Source organism: Protomyctophum bolini, assembly GCF_963924005.1.
Source record: "Protomyctophum bolini genome assembly, chromosome: 13".
Classification (NCBI taxonomy): Eukaryota; Metazoa; Chordata; class Actinopteri; order Myctophiformes; family Myctophidae; genus Protomyctophum; species Protomyctophum bolini.
The window spans coordinates 956,694-971,174 of record NC_137874.1 but is presented as its reverse complement, the minus strand read 5'-3'; the positions used below and the strand labels follow the sequence as shown (position 1 = coordinate 971,174).

The window sequence follows — 14,481 nt, the reverse complement described above, 5'->3', positions numbered from 1 at the left end:
TCATTAATAAAACTGAACCTGAATACACATGGGATAAAGACGGAACAATGAGTGTTGCTTTTCTTTCCAGAATGTAACTGAGGGGAACCGGAAGCTGGGCTCCTTATATTTGGACCCCAGAGAACCTGGGCTAGAACAAACGTTCCGTCCTCACTGCATGTTACACTTTGCTAGTGCAATTAATTCACAGTATTAATTGTAAACCTTCATAAAACGAAATTATTAAATAATTAAACAGACTCTTAAAACACATTAAGTTGGGTCACACTCTCCTGGTGCTGCCACACCTTTGTTGATTTACTCAACATTGGGGCTAATATTTGTCAGCCCCAGAGCCTATAGTTCAATCACATTGGAAGTGGCTCGGGAGGCATCCTTTGGTTAGACATAAGGTTGGTGTGGGGTGCGTTAAGACGACCGGATTAAGGTTGGTGAGGGGTGCGTTAAGGGTTAGGTTAGGTTTAGGTGTGCTGTCCCGTGGGAGGTTAGGTTAGGGTGAGGGTTTGAGATGGTTATCGGTAGACAACTTGACTGCGTGTGCGTGCGTTTGTCTTGATTTGTGAGTTCTCTTGGCACAGTACCATGGGTGTGTACGCATAACAAAACCATGCTGCTTCTATGCAACGATTGGTATGAAAAACATAATTGAAGCTGAGAAGGGCCATGCCAGTGTCGGCTATGGGGATTAATGTGGTTGACACGCACTGTAGGAGGAGAAGATGAGTTCAGGCGCAGCAAATTCACGACATTGAGGGGTAAGAAACCATCCCAGTCGCGTGGTTCATGTAACGTGTGTGTCTGTCACGGTGCGACTCAGGATATGTAGAACCTAATTGCAGAAACAGAGCAGGAGCAGAGCAGGTCAAATGTAGGTGATTTATTCTCCAAAACACAGGAACACAAGCGAGAATACAAAGAACACTACAAGAACATAACTAGGACTGAACACCTTAAAGGGACACTTCACCCTTTTGGCAAAAAAATATATGTTAATGACGTTTAGAAGCTTTAGAACACTTTCCTGGGGGTCTTTATGTATATATATGTATATATATATATGTGGTTTTAGATATTTTAGATTGTAGAAGTGAGCCTGTTGTCTCTGATGTCATGGACACTGGGCTCACTTCATTCCTGGACTACATGTTGTCTCAGTAAGACAACTCTCCCCCCTATCCACAAGGAGGAGCAGTGCAGTGAGTGCACCAAAGAATTATGGGAATTGTAGTCCAGGAAGGTAGTGAGACCAGTGTCCATGACATCAGAGACAACAGGCTCACTGCTACAATCTAAAATATCTAAAACCACATATTACACACATAAATACCCCCAGGAAAGTGATCTAAAGCTTCTAAACGTCATTAACATATATTTTTTTGCAAAAAGGGTGAAGTGTCCCTTTAACAACATCTATAATCAAGCAGGGAACATAAGGGACTGAGGGTTTAAGTAGACACAGGGATCACAATACACAGGTGAACAGAACAAACAATCAACACTGGGATTGGCTGGGAGACTAACAGGACACAGGTGGAGAAAACTAGTAATCACAGGGAGGTGAGACAAGACAGGCAAACACAACTAGGCAGAACAGGAAACACTAGGGCAACACTACATAATAAAAGAGTACAACAGACTGATATCGTGACAGTGTCACTGTGAAGGACTGGCCCCATTAAGTGAACGCAGTTGGCGTAAGTAGTCGGCAAACATGACAATTTTGACGTAGGCTGTTGATCTTGCGCAATACCGCAATAACAGCGTGTTTGACAAAATAATATTATATTATATATAATATTTGTACAGTAAATATGACAGTTGGGTGAATGCAATGTTGCGCAGCTGGATTCTGGGAGCGTGCAGATTATTTTTTGCATGGAGAGATGTGTGCTAATAGTGGGGTTCGGTAGGAGATAGACCACGGATAAACGGCCATGTGCTCGTGTATCCCCTGTCTATTAGGGTAGAATGATATTGTTGTTGTAAAAATGGGGCAGGGTATTGCGGTTACACGCAGATGCTCTGTTACACCATTAATTAGAAAGGAGATATACAAAACTCCAGCTAGCACAAAATAGAGCTTCAAGATTAGTGCTGAACTGCTCTTTTAAAACCAATGTTAGGATGCACCACAGTTTAGTATGGTTAACTGTAGAGGCTAAATTAACTGCTAGTCTTATCAAATTTACCAGAAATGCAATCATTGAGGGAAAGCCAGATTTATACAGAGATCAATTATTTAGTTCAGGTCTAAAGCATAAATATCAAACTAGACAGGTAAGCTCAGGGTATTTGGAACTTCCAATACCAAAGACAGAAACACTTAAAAATCTGTTATTTATAGAGCCACCCAACAGTGGAACTCATTATCTGTTAACATAAAACAAATCAAAAGTAAATACATTATTGGGAGACGTCACACAATTGGACTGATGTGCTTTTGTACAACCTACATTATCTATATACGTATCTTTGGCATTCTAATGTAATTGAACTTAGATTTAGACAGACAAGTGTAATTTGTTGTTTGTATGTATATGGTATTGTATGTTGTTTTTATGTTGTGATGTTTTGTGTGGGCCCCAGGAAGACTATAGCGACCGCAGCAGTGGAAGCTAATGTGGATCCGAATAAAGAATAAAGAATAAAGATAGTGTAATGTGAAAGCAGATAGGCCTACCTTATATTTAGAGCTTAAATAGAACAAATAAAGATATAGGCCTATATACAGTACTATAGGCCTATATTTATTCTAAACCTCTTTTCTATAATCCCTTTGCTCTCACACTATCCTCTGTCTTCTCATGGAATACTACAAAACGATGGTGCGTGCCCAAAATAAAATAATTTCACTGACTGCTTTACACCTGTAAGACTGTGATGTGACAAATGAAAACTGATTCTGTCAAAGTCAAAGTATCATGTGGAAATTAACTGCATGTAATACTGACATATTACACACGGAGGAGCTCCAACACAAGCCTTATATGGTGTCCATTAACTTAATATTTCATACAGCCTGCTAACCATTTCAAGTTATTGGCCAATACCGTAGCCTTTGTTTTCAATCCCAACATTTTTATTGAGTCCATAATTATGTTTGAGAATCTCATGAGGTTGGGGTGGTTTGAGGGGGTAAGGCTTGAGGTGTGCACTCCGCATGTGGCACCTAATTATACGAATGAAAGCCCAATTTAACCTCAACTCACATTAGCCTACACCTAGCCTAGCCTACAGTAAATTCACACTTCGAAATCAGAGTCTGGGGTTTAAAAACTGTTCCAACACTAACAAGCTACTAAGCTATAGTAACATGATCAAGCAAGATATTTGGTTGAACAAATAAAGCTCTGTTGCTTTTGTTCCTCACAAGTTCAACACATTACATTAGTGATCTTAACCTCAGTGTTTTGGGGGAGGACATGATCTGAAAAGTCAGGGAAAACCTTGCAAAATGCCTACAGTAAATTGCTTCATTGCAGGGTTTATGGGATATCCCACATTCCAAAGTGAATGAAAGTGATATGTGAAACTAAGGCAAACCGGCCAGCACTAACATATACAGTAGAGTAGATGTACAGTATAAGCCCTGGGCTAACAGGCCTGTGCTAACTGCTAATAAGGCTATACAAATGTGAAATGGCTTGCCTTTTGCAGTCAAGGAACAGGGGCGCTTGTTATAAAGCTTCTTCTAAAGCAATTTCTCGTTCTTGATAAACAACTGTAAATGCTAGCAGTCATTTTAATTGCATGCTGCGCTCATTTGATAGCACATAGTATAAATAAATATAAGGATTAGATGTATTTTATTCCGGTTTCTCTCATATGTTCATTAATTCATTAATTGAGCAGTTGAGACGAATAACAGTCTAAGTCCACACTAATTATCCATAATGTATAAATGATGTATATGGGGTCAACACAGCTAGGCCTTTTCGGGGAGGAGTCAGAATAAGTTAGGGACTTAGGGCCGATACATACTCCCATTTCGGCGCTGTAGTGCCGAAATGATTTCGGCTCGTCAGAAATTTTCAGTAGCACCGAAGAGCCGACTTTAGGACGGTACCCGCCCCCCCGAACCTCAAATGACGTCAAATTGTAGGCTCTACAGCGCCGAAACGACTTTTATTCGGCCCTAAAATAGGAGTATGAATCGGCCCTAAGACTGCTTATTCGTCTCAACTGCTTCATTCATTCATTCATTCAAAACCTTAAACCATAATTTGCTAATTCATTTATTCATACTTTCATTTGAATGAAGGATAAATTCATCACAACGTGGAGATTTCAGTAAACACTGTTTTATTTGGTTTGGTAGCAAAAACAGCACCTCAGGACAACAGTATTGTGTGGGCAGTCTCCTAAGGGGTCGACCGTTGACAGTTACAGGACACACACATAGGGGTGACATGCACTACCTACTGTAGCAGACATTTTTAAGACATTAGTTGACCAAAAACACCTCTGCACTGTTTAAGTACATTAACAATACTACTTTACCCATTTCATGCAACCTGTATTTATTTATTCTTTAAGGGAATAGCCCTTGTAGTGGAATAGTAAAGTTGCATAGATTGGAGGGAATGTGTTGTTGTTTTTCAACTATTACATAGTTGCAATTTGCCCATCGATCCTTTTTCTCTTTTTTTGTTGCTTGTGAGACAAAAACTTCAAACAACTGTTTTAGTAAAAACAAACATTCATCTTCAAGACATACAAAATGTGACTGACAAAAATAGATTCTTTGGTCCCTTTCAGATCTTTTTTTCTTTTCAGGTCAGGACTATTGCTTCTTTTAGCGGACACATGGAAGGCCTATGGTACTGTAGAAGGAATGGCGAGGAATTGCTTCAGACTGGGTTGTTAGACAGCGGTTTAGTCTCTCGAGAGGCTCCCACAATTCTCAAATGCTTCCGCCTGACAGTCTGTACTTCATTTTCGTGAACACCGCATTGTGATAGGTCGAATAATACCCTTCCAGTCTGAAGAGCAGATTCCTGTACTTTTACCAGGCGGAATTGCACACTCTGTAGCATTCAAAGATTGTGGAAGAGAGAGTCATGGCTTGAGAGACTAACGGTTTGGGGGAAGTGAGCTGTGAGTATAAAACTACTAAGACTAACAGGAGAAGATCCTAGCAGGCCGCGACGGACGCTTTCAGCTGAACTGCTCAATCCTCCACCACCTCGGAGGACTCCGACACCACTTTGCCGTCCTTGGTCTCGATCATCTTGATGACGACACTCTTCTTGTTCTGGACAACGCTGCTCCCGGACCTGAAGCCGTAGCCCCCGCTGCTGCTTCCGTAGCCGGCACTGCTGCCGTAGCCGCCACTGCTGTAGTTGCTGCTAGAGTAGCTGCTCTTCAGCTGACTGTCCATGCCACCACCGTAACCGCCGCCGTAGCTCGCTGTTGAGAGGGGACGAGAATGAAGAAGAATGAAAATGGGCAATTGAAGAAATCTATCAAATCATTGACCATCTATGTTTTACACTTTTTGTTTTACACAGTTTTCATTTGTACATACTTTTTAAATGTGTAGCCTTATGTTTTTATCTTCATATTGTAGGCTACATCCTTTAATACTGTACGAGGAGAGTCATGCAAATGTTTGCCAGAGATGGAATTTTTATGTTTGTTTGCGAATGAAGGGATTGCTTTTAAAGCCTATAGGAAAACGAATACAACACCAGGGTATAATCATGGGAAACAATAATAACCTAGCTGCAGTTATTACAAGGAAATAACGGCAAACTCGAAACTCACAGCTCTGTTGGGAAATGTTGATTGACTGGATGCCAGTGGACAGCCTGTCCTCCTCTCCCTCCAGCAATTTCCTGTAGGTGGCGATCTCGATGTCCAGGGCCAGCTTGACGTTCATCAGGTCCTGGTACTCTCTGATCTGGCGGGCCATGTCCTGCTTGGCTCTCTGCAGAGCGTCCTCCAGGTCCTTGATGCGTTCCTTAGCGTCCCTCACGGCCATCTCTCCCCGCTCCTCAGCCTCTGCAATCTGGGCCTCCAGGTTGGCCCGCTGATAGAAGACAAAGAACAGAAGACATTAACCACTTGTATGGTTGAGTGTAGTCCCTCAGGGCTCTGTGCTGGTTGTTGTTGTTGTTTTTTTACAACGTGTCACGTTGTCAGCTTGCCGATCTGTTGTTTTCTGGGGAAGCTTTCGCCACAATACTATACTACAAATGTGTCAATGGTGGGAATTCAAAAAGTTCAGAAAATAAATTGTGTTATTCTCAGTTAAAACTGGCGAAGCTAAATTGTTAAAAACAAATGGTTTTGATTTCAGTTAAAGTGTTTTACTGCGCCATTCCTGGTCACATGATAGTAAGAACAAAAATGGTGGAACAATATCTTTATGATTCTCAAAGACTAATGTCGTATGGCAATTAAAATGACTAAATTAAGTTGCAATGGTCCAAAATATGAAAACAATGATGGCAAACTACAGAAGTCTACTCTGAGCTACATAATGTTTTACCTGTCCCTTGACGCCATCGATCTCTGCTGTCAGTCTCTGGATCATGCGGTTCAGGTCTGAGATCTCTGTCTTAGTGTTCCTCAGGTCATCTCCGTATCTGCTGGCAGATGTCTGCATCTCCTCGTACTAAACAGACATCAGAAAAACAACCAATCAGTATTAGTGTTGTAGTCGAGACCACCTAAAGCGAGACCAAGACAAGACCAAGACCTAGGAGGGTCGAGACCAAGACCAAGACCAATAGCGATGCGAGCCTATGGGGCCGAGACCAAGACCAAGACCAAGACCTGGAGGGTCGAGACCGAGACCAAGACCAAGACCGCTGCTAGCCTAGGGGGCCGAGACCAAGACCAAGACCAAGACCTGGAGGGTCGAGACCGAGACCAAGACCAATAGCGATGCGAGCCTATGGGGCCGAGACCAAGACCAAGACCAAGACCTGGAGGGTCGAGACCAAGACCAAGACCAAGACCGATGCGAGCCTAGGGGGCAGAGACCAAGACCTAGGAGGGTCGAGACCGAGACCAAGACTGCCGCGAGGCAAGACCGAGTCAAGACCAAGACTATTTTTCCCTCTTCCTGACGTCTCAGAGTATGATTTTCCACAAAACTTGCACTTTGCACTGTGCTTTTTCCCCCCATTATCCTTGCAAATGTAATTTTTGTGTTCCACAAAGCCAAACCTTATAACAGCTGAATTAGCCGACATCTTATTGACCAGTACATTTGTTGTTCCCCCAAATTAAACCATGTGCATTGCGCATGCACTGAATTAACCTGTGAACTGTGACCTCACCTGTCACACTGTCTGTCACTGTCAGTTTGACAGTTTCCGACCAAAACCTTTCAGATTAATGGCTATGGGCTATGGCTCACCTTCAAATTAAAACAATAGTTTATTAGTTGGTTTTGGTTGCTGCTGTTTGAGCCTTTTAGTAAATAAATCGGTAGTGAACCAACAATGTCAATGAGGCATGCATGCACGTTATACAACAAAGGATTGTTTTTATGATCGTTTTTATTATAGCCTGACAAGACATGATCACATAAGGTGGACGATGGATGGATTTTAGTTTACTTTAGGTATAGATGTAACGTCAGGTAGGTGGTGGTTCTTTACTCTTCTCATGATGAAACTAAACCGAGGCGATGCTTCATAGTTCATACATATGTCGCGGTCGCGCTGCACGGCTGCAGTGCAACGTGTTGTGATAGTTGTAGATTGGCTATTTTCAGATCAGTATTCAGATCACCGCTCAACCTCGTTTATTAAAACGACTACAGGCTACAAGTTACAACTTACAACACAAAAAGAAAGCTTGCAGTCTTGCACTGTTGGTAGAATATATTGAAATGAAAATGCCAGGCTGTATGCCGGGCGCTGCATGCGTATTGCCGTCAATGCCGTGCGTAACTCTCCGCCTCCCGGCCGACACTTTATTTATTTAAGCCCATTGTCTGAGGCTGATATAATTTCATGATAGAATGATCATAATAACATCAACATGTGCTCTTCTTTGGACCTGTATGAACGTCATGCAGCGCTGTTCTCCTTAACAGCTGTCTTTAATTCATTAATGTGAATGGGCTCACTCTCTCAGTCCTTGCGATCGGGTTGATATAATAGAACGTTTTGCATCTCGTCTCGAGTGGTCTCGGTGGGGGAAGAGACCCGAGACAATAAGTCCGAGACCAAGACAAGACCAAGACAAATGAGGCGCGAGACCAAGACGAGACCACAAGACAAAAAAGGCGAGAAGCGCGAGACCGAGACAAGACCAAGACAAATGAGAGGCGAGACCGAGACGAGACCACAAGACAAAAAAAGGCGAGAAGCGCGAGACCGAGACAAGACCAAGACAAATGAGGCGCGAGACCGAGACGAGACCACAAGACAAAAAAAGGCGAGAAGCGCGAGACCGAGACAAGACCGAGACCACGAAAATTTGGTCTCGAGACCGGTCTCGAGACGAGACCATGTCTCGAGAACTACAACACTAATCAGTATTGATAATGCGCAAATGTTAACATTGTGATTTCAAATGTCATTGTTAGGTGCCAATGTAAGAGATTCAATTTGCGTTATAGCGCTGTTATACTTTTTTGGCGGATCTACAAGCTCACAGCAGGCCGCACTGTGACACGTTGTGAACATGCAGATCAGCTATTTTCAAGCGTATGCACACAGGCGCACAACTACGTTTTTCCTTTGGCTTTATTCTACATGATGAGAGCTACAGTACACGTGTCAGCGTGTGAGTGCATCGGAATTGGACCTCACCTTGGACTTATACCACGTCTCGGCCTCTTGGCGACTGCGGTTGGCTACGGCCTCGTACTGAGCGCGCACTTCGGCCACAATGGCGTCCATGTCCAAGGTGCGGCTGTTGTCCATCTCCACGATGACTGAGGTGTCCTTGATCTGTGACTGTAGTTCACGCAGTTCCTGGAGGAAGAACCATGACAGACATGGGATTAACACCAGGCAGAAACAAATTCTGAGGCTGTTTAAAGCTACAGTCCACAACTTCCGTGTCCTACCCGCGATATGAACCCAGGTCGCTCGTGCAAGACGAGTGCAGAACGTTTTACTGTAATGCAATACCTCTAGTCAACCACTAGTGGTCCTACCTGTAAACAGCATCTACATGTCTCAATAGAAGAGCAGGGAGACCACCTCTAACCACTGCAGTTATGTTGTTCTTATTTATAGTGTATTAACAACATACTCTACCATACATGAAACAGATTTATTTAAATGAAGTATTGTATTCACTACAGGTTATTGATTGAAGCTTTTTATATTTAAAAAAAGTAATTTCCAAGGATCAACATGGTCCTTCAACATTGTATAAATTAAAATCCTCAATCCTCTCAATTCAACCCAAGTTAATTCAACCATCTCCTTCAGTTCCAGAGAGTTCCAGTGAATCATTGCTTACCTCCTCATAGATCTGTCTGAGGAAGTTGATCTCATCTGTCAGGCTCTCCAGTTTGGCCTCCAGCTCGACCTTATTCATGTAGGCTTCATCCACGTCCTGAAACGGAATCGTCAAATCGTTAGGGACAACCGAGCACAGAGAACAATATGTTCAGTTTAAAATATTGAATCTCGATACTGACCTTCTTGATGAGCACAAAGTCGTTCTCGCACTCTGTACGCCTGTTGATTTCATCCTCGTACCTGAGTGCAAACATTAGAGATTGTCATTAGTATAACATTTTAAACTAAATCACAATTTGACACGATTCTATCAAGTCATGTTCATAATCGTCGCTGTTGGGCAGAAACATTGTCTCCATACTTCAAAAAGTTGCATAAATCATCACAATGGGATGTGTTGTGGTGGGCTTGTGCTGTATCTTTACTACTTTTCAATTCGTTTGAAAAAAGATTGTTGAACATTCTGAAAACCTGCATGCCCAAAATGAGAATGCCAGTTTAAAGGTACTGTCTGTACGTTCTATGAATAAAATATTTAACCGATTGAATAATAATTACAATGGAAACACATTGTGCTCTGTCCATTTTCATGGACATACAAGAGAATATGTTACTTCAACACTAGGAGGCGAGAGTACTCTGTCCCTGGTGCCGCACCGGTACAAATGTTGATTTAGAGCAACTTGTGATGAGTAGTTTCAGGTGTTCATATTTCTCCCTTCAAGCCCCCTCTGACTTCAGTTAACATGCTCCAGGTGTCTATAAGAAGCCAATAGATTTATGCAGCACTGCATCGTCTATGCACTGCTGTGCATGGGTGTGTTTGTTTATGTCATGCATGTGAAAGGTTCATGTCTCGAGTCATTATTTTGTATTGTGTTGGTTTTATAATTCAGGACATGCCTATTGTGTGCTGTCATTCCCTGCAGATCTGCGGTCAGACAGATGTGGGGAGTAGGTCACATAGCGATCAACTCCAGCGTACGGCTCGTTCCGTAGTGTCAAATTACTTGAAACTTAATAATTTCAGAACTTGTTTGAACCCTGAGCCTTGACTGTTCCGAGTCAGTGTATCTTTTTAATTTAGAACAGATGAGACATGCATGTCCATAAAAAATATGAGTCCACAGACCATAAATAATCCTTTCACCTACATGTTCCCTTCAACTTCATTGGAATAATCCATTTAGGGTTAAGCTTATTTTCACACCCTTGCTCCTGATCTTCTAGTCATGTGTAGCCACATAATCTGGAATCTCTGAAAATTATGTCTGGTGACATCTAAATTCAATGTTGTTTCTAAAACTGAGTGGAAACAGTTTAGGGGAAAGGAACTGCATTGTGGAACCAATGCAAAGACTTAAAGGTGGTCCTTCATATTAGATCGGTGATGTGATTGATTTTCAACGCAGTGCATGGTCATTTTCTCCACTGTTCTAGCCCCTACATTTCCCAGACATATCAGTAGGCGGAGATCTCTCATTGTCTGGCTAGGCAAGACTACTGACGGTAGTGACGGTAGTGAATCATAAATTCCAGATATATCCCTCCCACCCTTTCCTCCTGTATTCTTCCTCCCTTCCCTTCCCCACCACCTAAGGGTTGGGTATCAGGTCCTCGTGCCTCACAGACACTCACTTGTTCTTGAAGTCCTCTACCAGGCCCTGCATGTTGTGCAGGTCGGCCTCCAGCCTCATCTTGTCGTTGCCCAGGCCGTCCAGCTGCCGACGCAGGTTGGTGATGTAGGCCTCGAACATGCTGTCGATGTTGGAGCGTGTGGTGGTCTGCCCCTGCAACAGGTTCCACTTGGTCTCCAGCATCTTGTTCTGCTGCTCCAGGAAACGCACCTGGTATGGAGAAAGATGAAGCCATGTCATTATAGGCAAACATTTCCCATGAATTTTCTAAATTAGAAATAGGATACATTATCATAATGTAATAATGAAAATGTAACTATTCTTCTTGGACAATATAATAGGGACGCCAGGTTGTAATTGCCTGTAATGGTGATGTAAACGCTGCTCGCTGACATGAGAGCCACATAAAAGCTTGGATAACATCCTGGACATCAACCAAAATGGCAGGATTCAGCCGCTATTCACAATCAACTGTGTTTATTGTTCTAATCTGCGGGGGCCAGCTGCTCATTGGTCATTCCAGCGTGTGTCTCTCTTTCCATAGGAAGGCCCGCTGTACAAGCATCCTGACAGGAGGTCATGTACTGTGGAGGGAGGTGTGCATTTCGGGTTTGGAAAAATGGATGACGAGGAAAGAGGTATTTAACCCCATCCCTCCCTTTGTGTCTTCCTGTTTTCACAGAGCAAGGGAGACTGATATCCGTTGTCACGGGTGCCAGACCAGATGAGAGGAGGAGGGAGGGGGGAGGGCATGGTTATGAAGCTAGGCAACCTTTTTCGTTTACATACACACACACACACACACACAAGCAAGGTAAATATTTAACTGTGAGCTAGGTGCGATGAGGGGAGAGAGAGATTGAGAGAGAGGGGGGAGTCACTCCATTGGGGGTGGGAGGGGCTGGAGAACACCGTGGGGGTGGGGAGGCGAGAGAGACATTTGTGGACATTAATAACAGGGTGTGACAACAGGTATGTGATGGCCAGCGACTGAACCTTGCCCCTCCCCACCTCGCTGCTGCATTCTATTCACAGAGCAGCTCTGAAGTCTGGAGGACAGAGCCTCTTGACAGTCAGCTCCTTTGAGCTGCAACAGACGTCCTAAAAATGAGGAGGTTCCCAAGGTAACTCGTATCACTAGCTATGGGCTTCATATGTGGACACACCCTTCGCTCCCTTTCCTCGCCCCTCGCTCTCGAATCCTCGCTCGTCCGCATGTCTGTTTTCCATCACTATAAAAGGACTGCCAGAAAAGCATTAGATATGAGCCCTGAAGCCAAACCCCTAGAGACAAACATTCTTATCTCCTCTGTCTTGACTGCGTTCCGTGGGAGGTGATGAAACCATAAGGGAGATTAAATCAACTTTTTCTCCAAGCCGTCGAACCCAAGGTATTGCATAGTATTGCAGACACATGGATCAAACCTTTGATCAAACACAGCTTGCATAACCATCATGGCTGAGAGAAGGAGGAGAAATGGGCTCCCTGTGTATAATTAAGTTGTACAAGCACAAGGCAATCTCGACACAGAGAAGGTTCACACACAGACACCTACAAAGTGAAATCATCAGTGTCCAGAGGGTCAGTGTAACTCAGAGAGGTCAAAGCGGACCTGTAAGGGTCAGTTTTGACCTCTCGGAGTTACATTGACACTTTCAATGGGTTTCACTGCATGCTCTTATTGTACAGCACAAGCACTGACCTTGTCGATGAACGAGGCAAAGCGGTTGTTGAGGCTCTTGATCTCTTCCTTTTCCTGGGTGCGGACGGACTGAATCTTGGGGTCGATCTCCAGGTTGAGTGGGGCCAGCAGGCTCTTGTTCACCGTGACTGCCTGGATAGGGACATGGCCGCCCATACCCATACCTCCACCCATGCCCATACCTCCACCCATACCCATACCTCCACCCATACCCATACCACCACCCATGCCGCCTCCGTAGGCACTGGAGCTGGATATGTAGGAGCCACCGGATCCTCCTCCATAGCCCCTGCTGGGTCCTGAGCTGCGGACGCTGTAGCTCTGACGGGAGGCCACACTGGGTCCGCTGTAAGACATGCTGCTGAAGCTCCTGGGGGCCGTCCCCGAGGAGGACGACTTGACACTGTAGGTGACGTTCCTCTTCACTGACATGGTGAGTTCTGGAGTGGCTTCAGACTGTACTGAGGAAGGATTAGGCTGGCGGGCAGGCTGGACGGCTGGATGGCTGGGGAGAGACCAGAGTGGATAGACAGAGCACAAGTTAGTGAAGTGTTTTTAACTGCCTGCCGTCATGGGAGGGGATTGCAGTCAGCTGTGATTGGCCAGCAGCTACGGCTGGGAGGGGGGAGAGAGAGGCGGTGCTGTATAACTAAACACTTTTGGGTTTCTATGACGCTGTCTGGGAAAACTTGTTATTTTTCTGGATTGTCAGGGAGGGCGTGTACTGTATCATTCCCATTGTTTGTTAGATTCTTAGTTAATTAGGTTTGTAGAAAGTTAGTGAGTGTGTGAGTGTGTTAATGAGATAAGTTAGTTAGTTAGTTTTAGTTACTTAGTTATAGTGTCTTTTTAATTTCCTATCTTTCTTTCATTCTTTCTTTCTCCCTAAATTCCTCTTTCTTTAGGGATTACTCTTCTAAATGGTATGCAGCTGCTCTTGCACAGCGTGTGTGTGTGTGTGTGTGTGTGTGTGTGTGTGTGTGTGTGCGCGCGCGCATGTGTGTGTGTGTGTGTGTGTGTGTGTGTGTGTGTGTGTGTGCATCCCATGCTCCCATCATGGCTGTCAATTAGACAAGTTTCTTGATGTCACAGCTAGTTGAATGTGTCAGAGTGCAGTGACCTGTTGTTATAGTAGTATGCATTTCTCCAGGCCTTTTTCATAATGTGAGGTTGACATCTTTTTTACCTTGCTAAAATTAGCGGGGTCATCCCTATGTTCCCCAGGTTCTATGTTCCCCAGGTTCTATCATCCCCACTTACCTATAGGGTTTAGGGTAAGCGTTAGGTTTCTGGTTTAAGAACTTTAGTGTTTTGTACTACCGGTATACAATTGTATGTATAGTACAGAACAAAGAATGTTTGTTTTTGCCATCTTTGTTGAAGAGTCTGAGCAATTATGTTTTCTTTTATTTTATGCCAGTGTTCATTTTTAGTTGGCTAAGACTAGATAGTTTAAGTAGCCTAGGCAGGCCTAAAGTTCAATGGATTGTTCAAAGACTGAGCTTAAATCAGAATTTGCTACTAAAATTAACACTAAGACTAAGTTAATAAAATACTTTTAGTCTTACTAGAATTACTAAAATTACTAGGTTAGGTTTCTGGTTTAGGTTTATTCTAAGGCCTCTTTTAGACGGCGACCATCTCCATATAACACGTCAAAGTCCCGTTGCGTTCTCATTTTTCTGGACCATTTACATGAGAACG

General features: G+C 43.6%; 1 protein-coding gene across 1 annotated transcript; it reads right to left on the bottom strand.

The window, feature by feature from the left end:
- Nucleotides 1-4,586: 4,586 nt before the first annotated feature.
- Nucleotides 4,587-13,321, bottom strand: LOC308327436 (intermediate filament protein ON3-like). Its single transcript, XM_080780903.1, has 8 exons — nucleotides 12,778-13,321; nucleotides 11,076-11,284; nucleotides 9,617-9,677; nucleotides 9,436-9,531; nucleotides 8,775-8,939; nucleotides 6,494-6,619; nucleotides 5,767-6,031; nucleotides 4,587-5,409 (listed from the first exon to the last, which is right to left on the bottom strand). Exons 1-8 carry the CDS (start codon nucleotides 13,207-13,209, stop codon nucleotides 5,171-5,173), a joined length of 1,593 nt encoding a protein of 530 aa, XP_080637029.1. The 5' UTR covers nucleotides 13,210-13,321; the 3' UTR covers nucleotides 4,587-5,170.
- Nucleotides 13,322-14,481: the final 1,160 nt, after the last annotated feature.